The 19315-nt window shown below is 55.5% G+C and overlaps 7 protein-coding genes across 7 annotated transcripts; 2 read left to right on the top strand and 5 right to left on the bottom strand.

Moving 5' to 3' along the window:
• Positions 1 to 533: 533 nt before the first annotated feature.
• HMPREF1541_06340 (uncharacterized protein) lies at positions 534 to 1262 on the top strand (the record flags this gene model as incomplete). The annotated part of the gene is made up of 1 exon (XM_008720676.1): positions 534 to 1262. The coding sequence occupies one exon, from the start codon at positions 534 to 536 to the stop codon at positions 1260 to 1262; it is 729 nt and encodes a 242-aa protein (XP_008718898.1).
• Positions 1263 to 3379: 2117 nt separating this feature from the next.
• On the top strand, positions 3380 to 4348 carry HMPREF1541_06339 (uncharacterized protein; the record flags this gene model as incomplete). The annotated part of the gene is made up of 3 exons (XM_008720675.1): positions 3380 to 3983; positions 4036 to 4236; positions 4290 to 4348. 3 exons carry the CDS (start codon positions 3380 to 3382, stop codon positions 4346 to 4348), a joined length of 864 nt encoding a protein of 287 aa, XP_008718897.1.
• Positions 4349 to 4504: 156 nt separating this feature from the next.
• Positions 4505 to 5029, bottom strand: HMPREF1541_06338 (uncharacterized protein; the record flags this gene model as incomplete). Its single annotated transcript, XM_008720674.1, has 1 exon — positions 4505 to 5029. One exon carries the CDS (start codon positions 5027 to 5029, stop codon positions 4505 to 4507), a length of 525 nt encoding a protein of 174 aa, XP_008718896.1.
• A 2454-nt stretch (positions 5030 to 7483) lies between these two features.
• On the bottom strand, positions 7484 to 10708 carry HMPREF1541_06337 (uncharacterized protein; the record flags this gene model as incomplete). Its single annotated transcript, XM_008720673.1, has 1 exon — positions 7484 to 10708. One exon carries the CDS (start codon positions 10706 to 10708, stop codon positions 7484 to 7486), a length of 3225 nt encoding a protein of 1074 aa, XP_008718895.1.
• A 3094-nt stretch (positions 10709 to 13802) lies between these two features.
• Positions 13803 to 15314, bottom strand: HMPREF1541_06336 (uncharacterized protein; the record flags this gene model as incomplete). The annotated part of the gene is made up of 1 exon (XM_008720672.1): positions 13803 to 15314. The coding sequence occupies one exon, from the start codon at positions 15312 to 15314 to the stop codon at positions 13803 to 13805; it is 1512 nt and encodes a 503-aa protein (XP_008718894.1).
• A 642-nt stretch (positions 15315 to 15956) lies between these two features.
• On the bottom strand, positions 15957 to 17373 carry HMPREF1541_06335 (uncharacterized protein; the record flags this gene model as incomplete). The annotated part of the gene is made up of 2 exons (XM_008720671.1): positions 15957 to 16748; positions 16798 to 17373. 2 exons carry the CDS (start codon positions 17371 to 17373, stop codon positions 15957 to 15959), a joined length of 1368 nt encoding a protein of 455 aa, XP_008718893.1.
• Positions 17374 to 18287: 914 nt separating this feature from the next.
• HMPREF1541_06334 (uncharacterized protein) lies at positions 18288 to 19207 on the bottom strand (the record flags this gene model as incomplete). The annotated part of the gene is made up of 2 exons (XM_008720670.1): positions 18288 to 19007; positions 19058 to 19207. The coding sequence occupies 2 exons, from the start codon at positions 19205 to 19207 to the stop codon at positions 18288 to 18290; spliced, it is 870 nt and encodes a 289-aa protein (XP_008718892.1).
• Between the last annotated feature and the right edge of the window lie 108 nt (positions 19208 to 19315).

Raw genomic sequence — 19315 nt, 5'->3', positions numbered from 1 at the left:
GGTCGTGAACCAAGGACATCATCAGCTGAGGCTTACTTCCGGATTTGAGGGCCAACTCAATACCTACTTCCTCATTCAGAGGGAGTGCGACACCATCGAATCCCTGAACATACCGGTTACATCATGCCCTCCACCTAGTGTTCGAGGGTGGTTGCAGAAATGAGTTCCTTGCATCGCCATTTGTGCTGAAGACAGGGTGTCGGGGGATATCTCGCGACCTCAGTACTGTACTGGCACGCTCCGATTACTATCCAGCCGAAGAAGCTTAGGCCCTTGTCTATCTCCATTCAGTACCAACTGTGATCGGTATCACAAGCTTGTATCTAACTATGAACCATGCATAGATCTATAACAGGTATCTACTCCTTCATGCGCTATTCCAGCTTGGGTTAGTGCATTGGTGCCAGTATTCTTGGACCTCAACCTCCCTTGCTCCTTCATACTCAGCAACCTTTCTTTCACGACCCGTCAAGCTTCTCGTGACCAGACGACGGCGGTCTCGGCTTCCAGCTTGAAATCAAGCCTATGGCAGCATGTCTTCGAGTCGCAGCACACGGCCGTTCACACCTTTTATTCTACTCGGCGGCACCATTGTCGGATTCTGTGCAATAACATACCTCTTCTTGAGCTTCAGCGACACACATTTCGTACATATATTCTCTAGCAAACAGCATCGAGCACGCGAATGGTCTCCAATCCCCAGATACGTCAGTCTTGAGCAGTCAACTCAGGTATTCAACGGCTCCTTTCAGCAAAAGACAATATACCGGCAACCGCCGAGTCCAGAGACCGATCAAGCCTGGCACGACCTTGGAATTATGTATGGGCCTGTATTGATTGCCGAGGACGACGCATCCACGTTTGGGATTTCGCAAGATCATTATTCAGTCTCAGATGGCCAGAGTAGTCACGCCTATCCGGCGCATGTTGAGGTTCTGCATCAACTACACTGCCTGAACCTGCTTCGAAAGTCTCTCTTCTTCAACGCGGATTATTACCGACAGCAACAGCATGAGGAATTTGTCAACGAAGGCGAGATCTTGGAGACGCACATCACCCACTGTCTCGACATTATCCGCCAACGCTTGATGTGCACCGCAGATGTCGGACTTGTGCCATACTTCCCAGTAATCCACGCAGATGGTCGACATTCGACCACACCGGACTTCTCAAGACCACACAGCTGCCGCAATTTTGACGCCATCCGGCGGTGGGGAGAAGAGCACAAGCACGACGAGTTGGGGCACCAAGAGCATGGCTAGTTTCACGCTACCCGAACATTCCCTCAAACTACGAATACACCCTCGAACTTCCGGTGACTACTCCTCGCTTCTCTTCCATGTGATTAGCGTATATCAAGGCCGCCGTGATCGTCTCTTACGAGAGCTTAGCGGCTCATGCCAAGACTTCGATGTAACAACACTTGCATGACTGCTTGCTTGTCCAAGCCAGATATCTGGACGGCCCCCAATCCATGACAGCTGGTTTTACCGAAATGGGTATCCACTCAGATCATTGACGAGGTTTTGTTGTCGTTCTTGCACAGGAGATACCTTACGGTTGGCGTTCTTTGCCGACGCCAGCCCCGCGGGTCAACTCGCAAAGTAGCATCAGCGGATCTGTTGCTCGAAGATCAGCTCTTAGTGGAGCCTGATGAACCCTTCATGGAGCAACTATTGGTCTCGGGACTCCCTGGATGTGACAGACTTCATGCAATGTTCTATCTAATGCCAGCTATGCACAACCAAGGCCCTTCACCAACCGCAATCCAACATGCCCGCGGGAAGCTACCTAGACCCATCAAGCCAGGAGAGCCACACGTTGCTATACATGCAGGGGTCTTGTGCCTCTAGTCGATGTATGCGATGAAGTCGACTGCCTCAGGCTTGGCTTCTGCTACAGGTTCCGCACTCTTCTTGTCGATATAGGCGATGTAGTCAACAGGTTCCGCTTCCGCCTCCGGCTCCGCGTTCTTCTTGTCGATATACGCAATGAAGTCCACCGGCTCAGCTTCAGCATCTGCTTCTCGCTTGTCGATATAGGCAATGAAGTCGACAGCCTCTGCTTCAGCTACAGCTTCAGGCTCTGCACTCTTCTTGTCGATGTAGGCGATGAAGTCCACGGGTTCGGCCCCCGCCTCGGCGCTCTTTTTGTCGATATAGGCAATGTAGTCCACGGGCGAGCGTTCAGCTGCGTTTCTCTTAGTCGTGGTACAGGGTATCTAGACTTGAATCACCTTTCATAACTGGGGCGGCATGGGCCAGGGCTGTCAGGCCGCCAAGCACGAGGAGGGCTTTCTGGGAAAGCATCTTGAGGTCTGTCGAGGCGGGAGTGCTCCTGAAGCCACCCAAGCAGGCCCATTCGACATCTATATATCGACTGAATGGTCTACTGAGTATACCGCGCCCAGTGCTCGAACGGAGCTCTCCCTTGGCTGGTTGCATCAGCTCGCATCGGTACCGGGTTCAGCAGAGTATCCTGGCTAGAGGCTGTCGTACCACACCAGAACATTGCCTAGTGAACGATGCCAATTCGTGCTCACTGGTGAGCTCCACCATGCGAAGTACGGTTTGTGTTCGTCTCTAACGGTTCTCAAGACTAGTCACTCCTTGGGCAGCATGTCGGGTACACAAGATAGTTGTCAGTGTTTCATCGTGGATATGGATCAACCATTCGCCATCCAATGTATACGGCAACTCCCTGGTAAGCAGCTCAGGCCAAACTCCGCCTGACTTGGCTGTGCGCCTGATGGCATGCGAAGAGGAGATGCACGATAAGAGTGCATGAGGTCAAGGTCGCACAAGCATTCCGCTTCTTGGGGGCCGAAAGCTTCTGCGTAACTTCGTGCAGCGATTGTAACCCAAGCCTTTCGGAACCCCATACGCACGGGTCGATCAGGAGGTATTGGTCCAATGCATACCTGTCCTTTGGCTATGAGGGTGGAAGCATACCTCAATTGCTCCGCAGAGATACCGACGGCGTAAGATACGACCGTCCTTGGCGTATGGTAAGCCGCGGAACACCTACTGGGGGCGGAGCGTGTCCCGCAGTCTTGACTCGTGCGGATGACTGGCCGTGACAGCGTCAGTCTTTACGTGCTCTAATCGGTAAGTGAATGTCGGGAAGATCGGTGTAACGGGAAGGTTTGCGAAGAAGAGGCGCGATATCTTCGCAGTACAGCTTTCGAACTGCTCTGCAACAAGAACTACGACCTGAGGCTGCAAGAAGGGGGAACAGAGCCTGACGAGCACAGGACCGTCCGTAGTCTTCGCGATTTCGACAACTTCCATACGTTCGAGATCCAATTTCTGCCACAGCGCCCAGTGACGACGCATGCTGCGGTTCGCACGACACATCTTGCGCACTTGCTAGCATCAAAATGTCGGATTCAGACGACCTCGAAAATCTCCAGTGCAGACCGGAAGGCTACGACATGGGGCTCGCGTCCCAAAAACTACTAGACACACCATTCACGCCAAACGACAACCCGGCAGATCGGCATAGGCCTCTACATCATCGACTGCTTCCGTCTGTGGTACACATCTTGCTCCTCGCCGTCGGTATCTGTTTGGGCGTATTCTGTGGTTCCTTTCTCGGTCTTATACGGCCGCAGAGTCCTCAACAGAGCCTTTCCAGATTCCAGAACTCGCCTGCTTATGGAGCAGTGGCCGCTCACCCGCTGGAGACCAGGCCTGATATGCATGTCGGACCCCGCAACCCTTACAGCGGCGCGCCAAAACCAGAGACGGACAATGCGTGGGCAGCTTTGTTGAAGGGCTACAATCTTCGCGTACCTAGCAGTTCGCTCAGCCAGGAGCACGCGCCATCAATACCTTTATCTGATGGTTCAGGGAACGTGTGGGTGTCTCTGGGCATGTATCACCACCTTCACTGCTTGGACTCGATCCGGCATCAGATACATGGCCGGAATTGCATCTCTCAGGACTCGACGACAGAAGCGGATGGATTCCCCAAACATCTAGGTACGGACCCCGCTGCGAGGTATATAGAACGATAATGCTTACGTGAAGTCAGATCACTGCATCGATACATTGCGACAGTGGCTGATGTGCCAGCCGGATCTATCTCTACGATCTGTGTACTGGCGCGAGGATGGATTGTCCGCCGCCGCAAACAACTCAATCACACATGAGTGCGTCAATTGGGATGCACTTCAAGAATGGGTGGATCAACATTCTATCAGTGCTAAGGACGAGGCTGTGCAAAGGCCGGATGGTAAGAACTACATATTCCATCGCCAGCATTTCCACGACTAATCTTTGGCACAGGAGCACTGTTCGATGGTCCCGAGCCACCGCCTCCTAGATGTGCTACAAAACAGTCTTGATATCATACCGGTCATGAAACAAAAAACAATGAGAACAATCTCTATTCGTTGGCCCTCGGCAGAGCCCGGCCTTTCTTCCCACACATACAAGTGCAAGATCCCACAGTGCCCCTCTCAAGCTCCCAAACTCCCGTCCCACACAGCCACTATAGTCCACTACCCAAACTTCCACCACCTCCCCTCCCTCCCCCACGGCAACTCGACACAGCCCTGCACCATAATCGGCGCCGTGCTCGTATGCCCAAACCTCTCCTCCCCGACCGCATACCCGACGCTAAACACAAACCTCGCAATCCTCTTGGCGCAGTGCTCGCTGTGCGCCAGACTCATCGTCTTGGTGTCCAGCCAGCGCCAGCGGTGCTGGACGGCCAACGCCAGCTTGCGCCACGCGTACAGGCAGTGCTCGTCGTGGAACGTGTTGGTGTAGGCCGTCAGGTTGGCGCCGGTGCGGAGGGCGTCGAGGTCGGTGGCCGAGGTGATGGGCTGGGTGAGGTTGTGGTCGTAGTACCAGGGGCGGTCGTCGAAGGGGGTGTAGTCTTGGGTGGGGGCGGGGTGGTAGCACAACGGTGGGATCCAGGAGCGTAGCATGGGCTCGTAGGTGCAGTTGTTGTGCTGGGCGGTGGCGACGGTGGGGCCGCAGGTTGAGGCGAGGGCTGGAGAGGTTGGGGAGAAGGGGTGCATGGTGAGGAGAGCGAGAGGGAGGAGGAGGCTGGCGGCGATGGCGAGGGTAAGGGCGAGGGTGCGGTGTCGGCGCCCGCGGGTGTTGGTGGTTGACGGCGGCTTTTCTGAGGTCGAACAGGATGTGGCGGTATTGTCGCTGACGTCGTCTACTGATGACGGTAGGAGTGCGTACTTGTGTGGCATTATGGGCAGGTTTTGTCCGCTGTCCTTCCCTTCATGAATGCTGTTGAGACTGATGGGTTGATAGAAGGCCGATGACGGGGAGTGTAGCGAAGAGATGGCGGAGGATAGTGAAAGCCGTACAGCTCTCAGATCCGTACAATAGCTGGTAGGAACACTGTAGTCGATGGCCGAGTCTTCCCGTAGAGAGAGAGAGATCCCAAGAGTAGATGTGTTGCCGCCAAGAAGGGAACAGGCAGTGAATGGAGCTTACGGATCCACTTTACAATACACTGCCTCGTAATACAGATACACAGGGATCTCGCATCAACCCACGCAAGGCCCCCTCCGCGCGGGCCGTGAGCGCCACTTTACTGGAGCATCCGTCACTTGCTCCAAGGAGGCTTGCTGTAGATCACCTTCTGCTTTCTGCTCCGACGGTGTGCTAAGTCGATGGGTGTGGTCGCCAGCTTTTTCTCGTCTCAGCTAGAGTCCCAGGAGCATTTATGCACGAGCTGGCGCATGCAACTGTGGGGTCTCCAGAGTCTTGCAACTCCTCTGTGGCAAAAGACGTGGATAGCCTCGGGTTATCCTTGTTGAAGTGCGATAAGACTCGTGCCAGCTTGTGCAAGGTTCGCTGCATAAGGTAGTCGGGCTTGAGTTGCGAGACTTGGGATCGCAGGCCCAATTCCTACGGAACCGAAGGTGGCTTGTCGCCTTTGCCTATCCATTCCAGAAATCGAGGTTTGACGCAGTTGTGCTGAGTTATTTCAGCCCAGCTACAATTCCTTGTACGTGTGGTCTATGGAGAGTTCTAAGCCATTGCTGCCTCTCTGCGAAGAGGATCCATGGGATGCAATGAAGGATGAAAACAATTTTGGCAGTGACACACAGGCACACGCAGTGTCTACACAGCAAAGCCATCAAAAGTATTTTCTTTACGCAACCTTGGTCCTACTTCTGGCATCAGTCACGGGGAATGTGCTCTTAATATGGAAGTCGGACAGCATCATCAGCTCAGCACCACATGGTAGCCTATCATCCACCTACGAGACTCCTCTTGGTCGAGACACGCGGTACATGACACTCAACCACACGTCCGACGAGCTCTGGGAGCCACTGCTCGAAGACAGACTTGGCGAGTTCTCCACACCGGCCGACGAATTCGAACGAGGCGAGTACAGCATGTTTCATCAACTGAGATGCCTCGCCAGATTTCGTCTGACGATACAGCGCGCTGCAGCGGGACAGGATGTCGGTGTCGACTTCAGAGACGACCATTGGGCTCATTGCCTGGACTACATGCGCAGGATCGTGCTTTGCAACGCCGATGACTCAGTCGAGCGCCCGAGAATAGCACTGCCTCAGCCTGATGGATCGGTACGGTATGGCATTGAGGGCGCGGAAGAGTTGCGGGTCTGTCGATCGATACAGCCGATGTGTGACAGGCTTGCGGAGGCTGGCCTGGCGGAAACGTCGTGCATTGAAAATCTGGACTCGACGCTCAACCCTTGGCCAGGACTCGACACCCGGAGATGAGCGTAGCCGCGATGGTCGCCCATTTCGGGGACTGACACAAGAGACAGCAATCGTGGGGGCCGAGCAATCCTGACCCTCAGGCACCCCCTCTCCCAGGCATCTTCTGGGTCGAACTCTCTGGGCACTCTCTTAGGACACCCTGACAGTGGAAATCGAGCGAGCACTCGACTAGAACCTGATGCCAATGCTCGACCAAGTCTATATCGCCGTCTCACAAATCGCGCGAACCCCCAAAGAGCAAGAAGGAATGTTTTGTGAAGAAGCAGACTGCGAGTCAGTGCCAGCAGGCAGTGAAATCTTGGCAAAACAACGGGGAGGCGAGGCTATCTTCCCCCTGCCAAGCGTAAGGTGTACTGATTTACCCAGCATACCTGTATAACATATTTACTGTAGCCGGGTGCGTATAAAAGACCTGAGTTGCATTTGTCCTCATCATTACCTCGGAACAATACGAGACGAACTGAATACCACGCTCCTAACACCGAGATCATGTTCCAAGTCCAATGAGATCGTGTCTTTGAACGGACTTCAATTATAGTTAATAGTTATTTGTATTACAAGTCATATCATGCAATGCCCCAAGCGCATGCTTCCCTCGCATAGTCCATTCGCCATAGTACATCTTCTAACCAAAAGACTCCGAATCCCGAGGGACATCCTGGAAAACACCCTCGCTGTTCCTATCCCAAAGCATCATCACCTCAGTACACAAAACGAAATCAAAGGGGGTAATAGATTCTCAATCACTCTCGTCTCTCAGTCCAACCACAGCATCCACCGCGCCGTCCTCGTCGTCCCCGTGATGATCAACAAGAGAACTCTGACCACACTCACCCCCGCCCAGATGGCCCACAAAAGCCCCACCACCGTATATTCGATGCTCGCGTACCACGCCCGACGCACCCACCGCACCGGGCCCCGACGTCTTCGCATCATCGCCTGATCGATCGCCTCGTTGACACCCTTGATCGCCATCGTGCTCGTCGTGCTCAGCTTCATGCTGAGCTCCCCTGCCTCGTCGGCACTGTTGCGCACCCGTGGCGTCATCTGATTGTCCACCAGATCCTCGAGCTCCTGCAATTGGCGATGCAGCTGCGGCGCAAGCATACCCGTGAAGTGCTTGAGCGACTCGTCGAAGTTGCCAGCCTGCTCCGTGATCTGGTGCATAATGCTTCGTGCAGCAATGACGTGCTCCTGCTTGCGTGCCACCATCGCGAGGTCAGTCGCCGGCTTGTCGCCGTTGCTGATTGCGTCTGCCATAAACGAGGGCATCTGCCGTGGCTCGTCGGCTCGACGACAGATCTCCTTGGCCTTGACCGCCGATGACAATATGAAAGCGCCCGCGCGCTGAATGTCACGCCAGGTGACGTACGGAGACTCATGGTCGAGATCGTGCGTGCTGATACGAGAAATATCTATCGCCGAGTGCCGGCTCTTCACAGCGGCGAGACCAGGCGAGGCACCGTCCGTGAGTGCCGTATTCAATTTGTCAGAAGCACTTTGTGACGGCGTCAGGTTGAGGGCTGCACCAGAAACGTTGCTGTTCCAGTGTTCCAGGCGATTAGGGCTGCGAGAGCGGTCTCCGGTATCCAGCCTAGGAGGAGCGAGACGGTCTAGCCGTGGAGACCTGGAAGCAGAACGATGCTCGGCTGCAAGACGAGATATGTGGTCGTGAGAGTCCGATGTAGGTGGCGTGAGCATTGCCTGCTTCCTCTGCTGATCTTCTCGATCTCGGTCGAAAGGTGATGTAAAGCTCGGAAGGTTGGGGTTATTGTACTTGGGGCGGCCGCCAGATCCAACAGGACTCTTGTTCGACACGACCGGAGAAGTGTCACTCTTCGTACTCGACAAGGTAGATGAGCGCGACCGGATCTTTGGACCTGGCGGCGTCTTAATCACAGTCCCGTTTACAGGCTCGTCCTCTCCGTCGGACTCATAGCCAGACTTTCCACTGAGCTCCGAGTCCCTGCGCTTATAAGGTGCAGGCGCATCCTTTTTCCAGATGAAGTCGCCAACCCGGGACACTTCATGGCCCACAATCTCAGCGATGCGACCGCCTTTGAAGATGCCCCTGATCTTGGAATGGTCGCTCGAAGCTGCAGTAGACTTTGTGTTCACTTTGCTCATTCCGGTATGCTCAGAAGCAGGCGGAGCAACGGCTGCATGTGTATCCTTCTTCGTCGTCGGGCTCTCCCCTCGCGTCATCGGGCTAGTTCCACGTGATAGGTCTCTAGAACCATCTCTCAGGCCTTCTTCTCCAGTACCCACAGCGACAGAGGATCGTTTTGAGTTGTCCCCAAAATCCTTCTCTTGCACCGACTCATTTTTGTGGTGCCGATGCAAAGGCTTCAGAATCGAAGGAATATGTCTTTTCGATGGTGAGGGTGATCTGCTGTGTGGTGGCGAATCCAGGTTGATGGCGATGCTCGGCCACCTTGGATGAACTGGTGAGTTAGGTGCGGTACTATCGTACTCACCCGAGCTTCGCGGCCTTTCATCGAGCCCAGGGAACTTGAAAGCTGACTCTTGACGCCTATGCTCTGCTCGTGTCATTGACCTGGAAACTGGGGTAGGATTCTTGGGATGGGATTCCCGCTTCAAGAACCTTCCCAGTGATGTACCGTGGTCGACAGATGTTCGTTTGGAGTTCTGCTTCGATGACGGCAAACTCTGGTCGCTTGCATGCGTTGGATCCACTGGAGCCGGATGTCTTGGAGGCGGCGGAGGGGGCAGTTGGCCAGGAGAGATATCAAGCTCCTGTTTCTGCCGCTTCCTTAGACGTTTCCTACCCCTTTCCGCGCCAGGGCTTTCCGATCTAGAAGAGCGTCCCGAACTATTTGAGTCTGAGTCTTCCATAAAGACTTTGATGCCTTTCGTGAGACCCCTATCATCTGCCGCAGCAATCGAGTCTTTGATCTTGTTCCGCTTCCGACGCGAACCACCTTGACCAAATGCGTGCTGATGTGCAGAACGGAAAGTCGGGAGCTCCGAGACAGGATGCAAAGGCTCGTGTGCTTCTTCCTCCATTGGATCTTCGGGTTCTGGCGGTGGGGATGGCTGTCGGAGGCCCTCTGGTACATGAGCTGGAGTCCTATTCCGCCAGCCAGAGAACATGAACTGCGTGTTTGGAGGGTAGATGTTGTTGTTGTCCCGGTCCTGAATTTTCAGTTTGTTCATACCTTGTTCCAGCCAAAAGCAGTCGCCGATAATATCTCCTGGATGCGTGACCCAATCCGATCGAGGCCGGCGCGGCCGAATGAGCTGATGATCATGACGGCCTTGGCCCTGTTGGCTCTCTTTTGAGCCGTGCTGAGATGCCTCCCGACTATCGGAGCTCCCGTCACTCTTCGCCAGTGGCGGGAGTCTCACAACCTGTGCAGGATCATGCCGAGTTTCGGTATGGCTCTCAATGACCGCATTGACCCAGGAGCGAACCTTCTCCACGTCATGCCAACCTTCAGCCTCCGCATCGATGGTAGTCTTATCCCAAATTCTCAGTTTGCGATTTCGGATATACTGCAACGGATTGTACGCCTTGCTCTGCTTGTCAGGATCTCCAGGGTTCACGTCAGTGCCAGGCCGGCGTATGGGTGGTAGATGGGATAGCAGCCTCCGGTGCTCATATGCTAGCTCAAAAAACACTCTCGCTTTCTCCACTCTGGCCTTCGTCGCGTCAGAAACCTCTTGGTCAAAATCATCTGCAAGACTGTTCTCATCGCCAATCGGTACCTCTGGCGTGCCGACCTGCGAAGCCCTTCTGTTATCCGTCGATAGCTTGGGCGTCTGTGCACCTGCACTGCGCGCGGAAGGTGTCCTCTGTGCCTGGAGATACTGCGCCACGCTCCCGATGGATTGATGCTTGTTCCTGGAGCCAGGAGCGCTCGCTGTAGATACAACCCGCTGCCTTCCAGGTTGAACGCCTGACACGTATCGCCGTTCGGAGGCCTGCCGTCGGCGAGCTTCGGATAGACTGAGTGCCATATTCACGATCTGCGCTGGATCGGTATCGTAGCCCACACTTGTGGTTGGCCGCTTTTTGATCTCAATCCTCTGCTCCGGGACCTCCAGACTTCCAGATCGGCGGGCCAACGGCGACGATGGCCGTAGCTGGCCGTTCGATGGTTTCGGAATGAGTGTGCCGTTCCCCTTAGACTCCACCGCATCAGGCTTCACCTCGCTGCTCAGCGGCGAGCTCCCTATGCTCGAGCTTGGTCTTGAATGCGAACTCCGTAGCTTCGACAAAGGCGTGTGCTGAATCTCCTCGCTATCATCACGGTTTGTGGCACCCGTGCTCTTGGACCCCTTCCGATCTCCCTCTGTCAATTTCGTGTTCTTTCCCTGCAAGATCTTGGGTATGCGACTTCCCTTCCCTATGCTTCCAAGCAGGAATCCGCCGGAGCTCCGATTCGAGCCCCTCCGAACAGGGTGCGCATGAGCAGTCACAGCGGCCTCTTGCCGCTCTCTGTCTGGCGTTGGGCCACCTTCAGTAAACATCCCTTTCCGACTGAAAGCCGTGCCACTACTGCTCCCGATGCTGTCATGCTTGTCCAGCATTCCGGTCATTCCACGCCCTCGATCTTTGCTTCCGCCGTGACTTCTACTCCTGATGGAGCCGGAAGCACTGCTCTCTGCTCGGCCGTCATCGAAGGAGTCGGACCTGCGCGAATCCTCGCGATTGTGATTCTGACCGAGCGAGGAGAAGGTGGGGAGTGCCTGGCGCGGCGAGGGGGATGTGGATACCGCTTCGGCGTCGGGGTGGCCATGGGCTGGCACTTGGAGGGAGGCAGACATGGACGCCGCCAACCAGCGGGTCTGCGATGAATCTCGTGTCGCGGGAAGCTATCCCGGCCACCTGCACGTTTGCAGAGTCGTGGACATTGCAACTCCGGGCGGGAGGGGTGACAACGCTGTGCTAGTGTAGATCGCGTTTGGGGTGCCTCGATTGCTTGGATGTGCCGCAAGAGAGCTACGTGACTCAGCAGTGAGTGTAAGGGGTACAGGAGTTGATAGGCTTCAGAGCTAGGTCCGCGTAATTAGAGAAGAAATGACATGGTTGAGACATCAAAGGTCGATCGCCGGGGCAATCAGACGTCTGTCTGTAGATCCGATGCATCGCAGCCAAAAGTTGGAGGCGTCATGTGGAGCACCAAAAGACCGCGATTCGTTTTCCTTGGCATCATGGGCTAAGTAAACTACACACCTACCTACTCCATCATGTCTACCGACCCAGCGACACAATCCGTCTACAAGGAAAGACACCAACATCTAGCTGTTCGCTCTATCGTGGCCGTAGAAACGTCAGGATATTTAAATGCTCCGTAGTCTGAAGTAAGATGCGGGAAGCCCCCAGAATCAACCCTTTTTGAGAAGCCCACAGCCTCATCCACCACCAGATTCTGTACCTGGACCTCGTCAAGGACGCGAGAGCTGCGCCCGCAATGGAGCGGATGGAGCTCGCTCCCTGTGAACGCGATGCCACATACTTGAGATACGTCAATGGGATGTAGCCAAAACTAGCCTGGGACAACTAGCCTGGAACGCCACGTAGGAACTGCCGGAGGAGATCACAATGCGCAGGACAGGCACGATCGAGTCAACACATTTCCGAGCCCGTCCGTTCAAACAAGAGCGGGCCAACGGGTCGATTGAAGATACCCGGCAGACCTGTGCGAAGTACCTTCTCGTTTTCGACTGTTGTAAACTGACCGTCTCGTATTGAACGGCCCCGGGGAGGAAGATATAGTAGTGCATGTAGTTCAGAAAGAGTAGCTTGATCTTGCCTTGTAGGGGCCGACAATGGCTTCCCTACTCGTGTCAATATGGCAGATTTTGGCTTAACCAAGGTGTTGGTGTTGATCAAGAACCCTTGGCATCAACAACACATTTCGCTCGAACTGATTTGATACCAATTCGTTCCACGGTTCTAGGTGCTCCGAGAATATTAGGGCAAGCGTGGGAGACCCGAGCACTAACCTTCCTGGAGTCATCAGACCATGCGGATCGTTCCAGACGACAAATTCTGTACGCATGCTGTGGAACGCCTCATTTATGGTCACATCTAGGACTATGCTCCCTTCGGCCGTCTCAAATGTCGCGAAAGACTTGAGGGGGATCGGTCGACTAGTATCCATCAGATGCGATAGGCCGAGGCTTCGAACGAGTTCGAGGGTAATGGCGTTGAACTTAGCGCCAGTATCGAACAAAGCAGAGCTGAGTTGAGCTATGTTTGCATCCAAAACTTCGGAGGGGCATCTGAACGTGTCCCATAGCTGATCTGCAGGTATCAAAGCCGAAGACGTCCGAAGTGACGACGTTCCGAGAAGCGTACAAGACTGTAGGCGACCTCTCACAGCGTAGCATCGTAGCAAGCAGGAGACCCAAAGTGACCAACACCAGAAGATTGCGCAAAGACGCAATAGAATGATGGTGCGAGGTGGAAGAAACCCGGCTTATCTTTCCAGGTGCGGTGGTGTTGACCGCGTATGACAGGAATATGACTGCAGCCACAATAGCGGCAGTCTCAAGACATGTTTGCGTTGTAGCCATGGCTCCGACGGTGGCAAGCCGTGCGGTCTTTGGAGTTGTGAATGGAAGCGTGCCTGCGAGTCTTGCAGACTGCACAGTTTTGAGGCCGTTAAGCTGTCAGGCTCGCTCGACCACCGCGTGCTGAGGCCAATCAAGGTCGCCAACCTGTGGCGCAGCCGCGGAACCTGCAGCACGACGTCAGCTTCAAAGGATATGCCAATAACGACGCCAGGACTGGTTCAGAGTCCTTGGGCATCGTGTTATTGTGCGATCGTATGCATTGCGCTTCCAATGGCAAGGTGCCTTCTGAGATACATGGCATGTCAGTGGATCACAAGGCGTAGCCCCAGGCCTCGATGCCTTGTTTAATGAACCCTAAATCAAAGCCGAGATTTTCGGCCAATGAAGAATGTATGCCTTGAATCCGACTTCAATTTTGAAGCACCTTCCATCTCATGCAATCGATCCGTCGTGTTTCGAAACGTATCGAGGAGTTGATACCAGGCTCTGCAAGTTCTAGTAGAGCAATGCCCTGCGTCTACACCTGAGTTTACGGAGCGCGGTGGGCGGACGCACCGCTAATGATCGGTGTATAGAAACCCTGCGGTGGCGGCGTCGCATTAGCCAGCGCCATAAGCAGCTGTGCTGAAGGCGACTCAGGCTCGACGCCTTCTTCGACCGCATGCCGTTCCCGATAAGCATCGTCTCCGGGGTTCCTACCCAGCAGCGGCGGCCGTGGAGACAAGATCGGTGTAGAGAACAAGGCGCGTAGGTCTCCTGGATCCGTGTTCAAGGTTGACATGTGATCGGGCGCGGGCTGCCTCTCCACTGGTGTATCCTCCTCACCAGGCGCATCCTCGTCCGATTCTCCCGGGTCTTGTGCACGTCCAAGCACGTCCACTGATCCTGGGAACGGCGGGAGCGGTGGCAGTGCCGCCGGTCTGGGCGGTACATGGGAAAATGAGAACCGCGGCGCCAAAACCGGCCCACCACTCTGTTGTACGATTCCAGCTGGCGAGGAAGCATTCGGCGCCATCGTACCATTGCTTGCTCCGTCTCCCAGCTTTCGCTGGTGCTCCTTCCTCAGCTCGAGTAGGCGTTGCATTTGCCCACTCGCTTCATTTATTCTCCGCTTTTCTGCAATCAAGGCCGCAATCCGTGCCTGATCGCTGCTGAGGCTGAGCGCGTTATGTTGGCTCCCATCATCAGGGCTCCGTCTCGGCTGCCCACCCAACGCAGGATCAATCATGTTTAGCCCTGTCGCCGAACGTGGCCTTTGCTCCTCTCCTACTGCTGGGCTCCCTTGCTCCCGTAATCGTGCCATAATCATCTGCCGCCTCGCCTCGACTTCCTTGTCATACACCTTCGATGCGGGCTTGGTAGGAGTTGGCCTGACCCGAGACTGAGTGTCTGAGAAATTCCGTCGCTGAAGCTCAACGAACTCGATCTTCCTCTTCTTCGAAGGTCCAGGCTCGCTGTCCCCACTACCGCTGCCCCCAACACCAACACCTATGACGCCCCTCACGGCTTTTTCTGGATTCACAGTCATCCTTCCATCCAGCCGCACCTTCAACGTTGACATCGCCTGAGGGTTGGATCCCGACACGCCCACTGAGTCCCCGGTAGAGCCCGCACCAGTCGCGGCATTCACAGCCTCCACCCTGCCACCAGCACCATTACTGCCCGTCCCAGCCTGCGCCTCCAAAGCCCGTCTCTGCAAAAACGTCGCGTGCCCTGCACTTCTCGCATTCTGACTGGACGGCAACCATTTCTGGTCCTCGGGAAACCCTTGCTGCTCGAACTTCCAACGCAGGCCCCTGTTCTTCGGTGTCTGCCTGCGACTCTCCTGGCCCTGCTGACTATGGCCCTTATCCCGCGAGGGCTCTCCGCCCGTGAGCGCCTGCGCCTGCCGCACCACTTCGCTATTCCGCTGTTCACCCGATGGTTCGGCGCGGCGTGCCAGGCTGGCGCTGAGGGCGCTGAGCTGCTGCAGCGAGGCGGGGATCTGGAAGGCGCGAGAGGGACGCGGGGATGGAGGGGGGGTGCGCTTGCGGCGCGTCATTTTCCAGGAGGCAAGGTTGAGCCAAGGGAAAGCAAAGCGCCGAGGCGATCCGAGGTAACGAAAGAAGGGTGGTAGGGTATGGATGGATCGGGTCTCCCACTACAGATATTGCGGCGCAGCGGCGGGTGGGCGTCGCATAGCTGTAGGCGTAGAGAAGTCGGCGCCGCTGACGACGAGGGGAGAGGGTGGACGCGCAGTGCTGTGTCGTGCTGTCGTTGTGGTGCGGCAAGGCAGCTGTACAGGCGCGAGGTGTGGTCTTTGCAGTGGCCCTACTCGATTTGGCAAGCCCCGGCCTTCGGCACCGCAGGGGCGGGCGTGATGGATCCCGCCAAAATTGGAGAAGTTTCTTAGAGCACTTCAAGTAACGAGGGCGGCGCTCAGTGGGAGCTGGGGGATTATAGGTGCCCTCCAGGTACCGCTCTAGGTACTACACTAGCCATTATTCCAGACACGACACGATGTCATGGTCCAAAGATACGGGTTGAGTAGACGAAAGATGAAGCTCTTCATTGTGTCTTCGACTCTAGCGCTGCGGCTGCGCAGTTGCATTATATCATTGACTCTCTCCCACACACCGTCATCGTAATCTAGACATTACTCTCTTGCAATAGTCATCTACGTACCAACACCTGAAGTACTCGCCTACGCCTTATTCTGACCCTTCCACTCCGCCGAGTGGTACTTCTCACCATACGTCCCCTTCAAGCCCATGCAACTGCCATAGTAACTCACGCTCGAGCTCCAGTCACTGAAGAGCCCCACAATGCCCACCTCCTGCGCCAGCATGTCGATGAGCTCGTAGAATTGGCCGTCGGTGTGGACCGCGTCAGCAAACGTGCTGAAGTAGTAGTCCTCGGAGGAGCGCACGTCTGTGAGGGGCCCGGAGCGCTCTGCCGTCCAGGCCACGATGTCCAGGCCGGCTTGCTTGGCCGTCAGCGCGTAGCTCGAGGGCGCGATGGTCTGATTGTCCTCGCCAGTGGCGATGAAGAGGTAGTTGATGGGAGGAGCGATGATGTTGACGCCGCGCGCCTTCAGCTCGGGCAGGCGGGCTACCGCGGCAGGGAAGTCCGCTGGATCGTCGCCTTCTTCGTCGAGGTAAACGGCCTGTGGGCCGAAGCTGTCGGGGTATTCTTCGATCCATAGGTAGACGTCGTCGGGCAGGAAGGACTGAGGGAAGACGCGGTAAGGGCTGATGCCCTTGTTGGTGAAAGTATCGACCATGTCGCGGGCAAACTGCGCTTGAGTGTAGCCGTTGAAGGGCATAGAGACTGCTGCAGGAGGCGTCTTGAGCTCCGGCGTGAAGTTGCGGTAGCCCGGGAAAGAGTTTGTCAGGTCGATGTAGGACTCAAGCGTCATGACGGTGCCGCACGTGTCGTAGAGCGTTGTACGCCAGGGCTGAATGCCGCCGTCGGTGAAGTCTTCGGGAGTCGTGGCCTGATGTCAAGGTTAACATCTAGGAACCAGAAAGGCCGGTGCAACTTACACTAGCATTGAAGCCATCCATCTTGCTGCAGAGACCCAAGAACTCGTCCAGCGTGATGTCGCTGGTACAGCAAAGAGCTGAAGCATCCGCAGTCTCGTTAGCGGGCGTGAATGGTGTGGTGCACTTTTCCCGCAGCTCTGGTCTGTTCATGATGTCGGTCGTGGTGTGCAGGTCGCACTGGTCATGGCGGCAGACAAGCTTGAGGTCCGAGGTGAACGCAACATCACACTCGTTGATGCCAGCGCCCATTCTCGCACCAGCCACCGACGACTGGACTGTCTCCTCAGGAATCTGCAGGTCCGCACCACCACGGTGGGCAATGCTGAAGGCAGTGATCTCGAACGGCCCGTTCTCACAGCTTTGAAGCTTCTGCTTGAGTGGGGACTCGGTCATGTTGTTGATCAGGTAGTAGGGACGAGGTCCGTATGAGACAAAGTACTCAGCCTCAGGCGTAGGAGCTTCGAGGGGAGTATGATTGTCGCCGAACTTGCCGCTGCTGCGGCCTGCAAGTGGGACAGCATTGACGGTGTTCAACACGGCTGCAGCTGCAGCGAGCTTGGAGATAGCAGACACCATACTGTATGACCGCGACGGAGCTCTGAGGCTACGAAAATGAAGCTGTATAGGGCACCACTGGAGCTCACAACTTCAAAATCAGGGAGCAGGTCCTACCTCTTGAAATATTTATGGGCGCAGCTTCAACCCCCAACCTGAACAGCCGTCTGGTTAGCGCAACGAGCTATGTCACCTACTCGAAGAACCCTGCTTGCATGCAGGTAGCAGGCGGACCATCGCTTCGTCCCACGTGTGCGCGCAACGATGGAATATCTGCTTGACCAGGCACTGCTCTTCGCTTGTCAGCTGTCTTCCCGACCGAGCTAGAGATGCGGGAAAAGAAAAACAAGACAATTGCAGTGCTTACACCTTCGGTTCTGGGGCAAGCTCTTGTCTTGGCTAGGATCATCAGAAGCTACACGAGCCAATTCGACTGCCGATTCGGTCAACGTGAAGTTAGAGCTGTGCAGCATGCAGGAACGCCCAGACTTCAGGACTCCACGCCCCCATCCTTTGAACGCCTTGCCCCGCAGGCTAGGTTGATAGGCGGTTGATAACGCCCTCTTAGTGTTCTGGCTCGGGTAAGGCGTGGTCCTTAGACAAGTCCGCTCGATCGAAGGAACGCGAGGATGACAGCAAGCCTTTTGCGATTCACGGTCTGTGCTGACGCCTTACGTCACCTTGATCGGACACCACTGGGTTGCGACTGCCGACAAGCCGATGCAGCATACCGTTCGAGCGAGAGAAGTGGATTGTGTAGGGCGCGACGGTTTCGAAGCTTCTCGCTGCTCGGAGCGGAAAGGCTGCAGGTGCACTTGTTGCACCCAAAATACATCTGCATGCATGGAGGCTTAGTTCGGGCCCGGGGTTGTCGGACTCGAGACAGCTCGACAGGCTTCGAGAAGCCCGCAGTCCTCCGGACCACTAGCGTCCCCTCAATTGACCACGTCGACCAGCACGAGTCTTCCACCTCCCCACCTGCCCAGCCACATGAAAATCCACGTTAGTCTGTGGTACAAAAGCTCTTCCTCGCGTTGGCGCAGCCAGTGCTCATCAACGACAGCCAGAGAACCCCCAAGTAGCTTTTCCCACACCTGGTCTGCCACAAGGAAGTTGTGCTCCGCGTGAAGACTACCCGTCTCATCTGCGATGCCCGCGATGATCTGGGGATTGGGTCTGAGCTCCAATGCTTTGCCAGCTTGACATGCAGTACAGGAATGTATCAGGGTGTTGGCAAAGACAACATTCCCGCACTCGCATGGCATGCAATACAGCTGCTGCCTCTGCCAGGTGTCGACGAGGCGGATTTTCGTGAGGATGCCAGACAAATACATCAGATGAGTGCCGGCTTGTTGAAGTACGATCTGATCTGCAAGAAGTTTGAAGGTCATCTGCGGTCGAATTCCTCGCCTTTGCTCTTGATATTTTACCATTATCTCGTTAGGCACGATGACATTGTACGGTGTGACGACCTGGAAGGCTGGGTTTCCATCTTTCTCAGGAAAGCAGGCGGCACCAGTCCGCGATGCGGTGGTGGCAAGGACATCGTCAGGGATAGATGGGAGCTGATATAGAGGGCGCAAAGCTGGGATGTGGAGCGAGATCCTGTCCCCGAGTCGCAGGTGGTAATTGAGGTTCAGAGATCGGAGCGAGATCTGTGGAGCACTGTGAGCGATAGCCTGACACCGAATTGAAGACTCTTCACCAAGATTCGCGAGTTCTTCGGAGTCAGAAGCTCCAGATGTTGGCACTTGGTGAAGGTGGATTGTGATCCGGCAGCATTGGCGTTGCCGTCCCACTTCCGAAGGATCACGCCTGTCACGCGAGTGCCCTTGATTCTGTCCTCCGAGGCCATGATCTCACCGGCACCGAACTGTTAAACTCGGGGTCTTAAGCTGAAGACTGAGATGCAACTGCAACTGCGCATCAGACGTATCGTGCCAAGCTTCAGCAGGTAATACAG

This window comes from Cyphellophora europaea (assembly GCF_000365145.1).
Source record: "Cyphellophora europaea CBS 101466 unplaced genomic scaffold supercont1.6, whole genome shotgun sequence".
Taxonomy (NCBI): domain Eukaryota; kingdom Fungi; phylum Ascomycota; class Eurotiomycetes; order Chaetothyriales; family Cyphellophoraceae; genus Cyphellophora; species Cyphellophora europaea.
The sequence above is the reverse complement of the archived record's forward strand: the minus strand, read 5'-3'. Positions and strand labels throughout refer to the sequence as shown.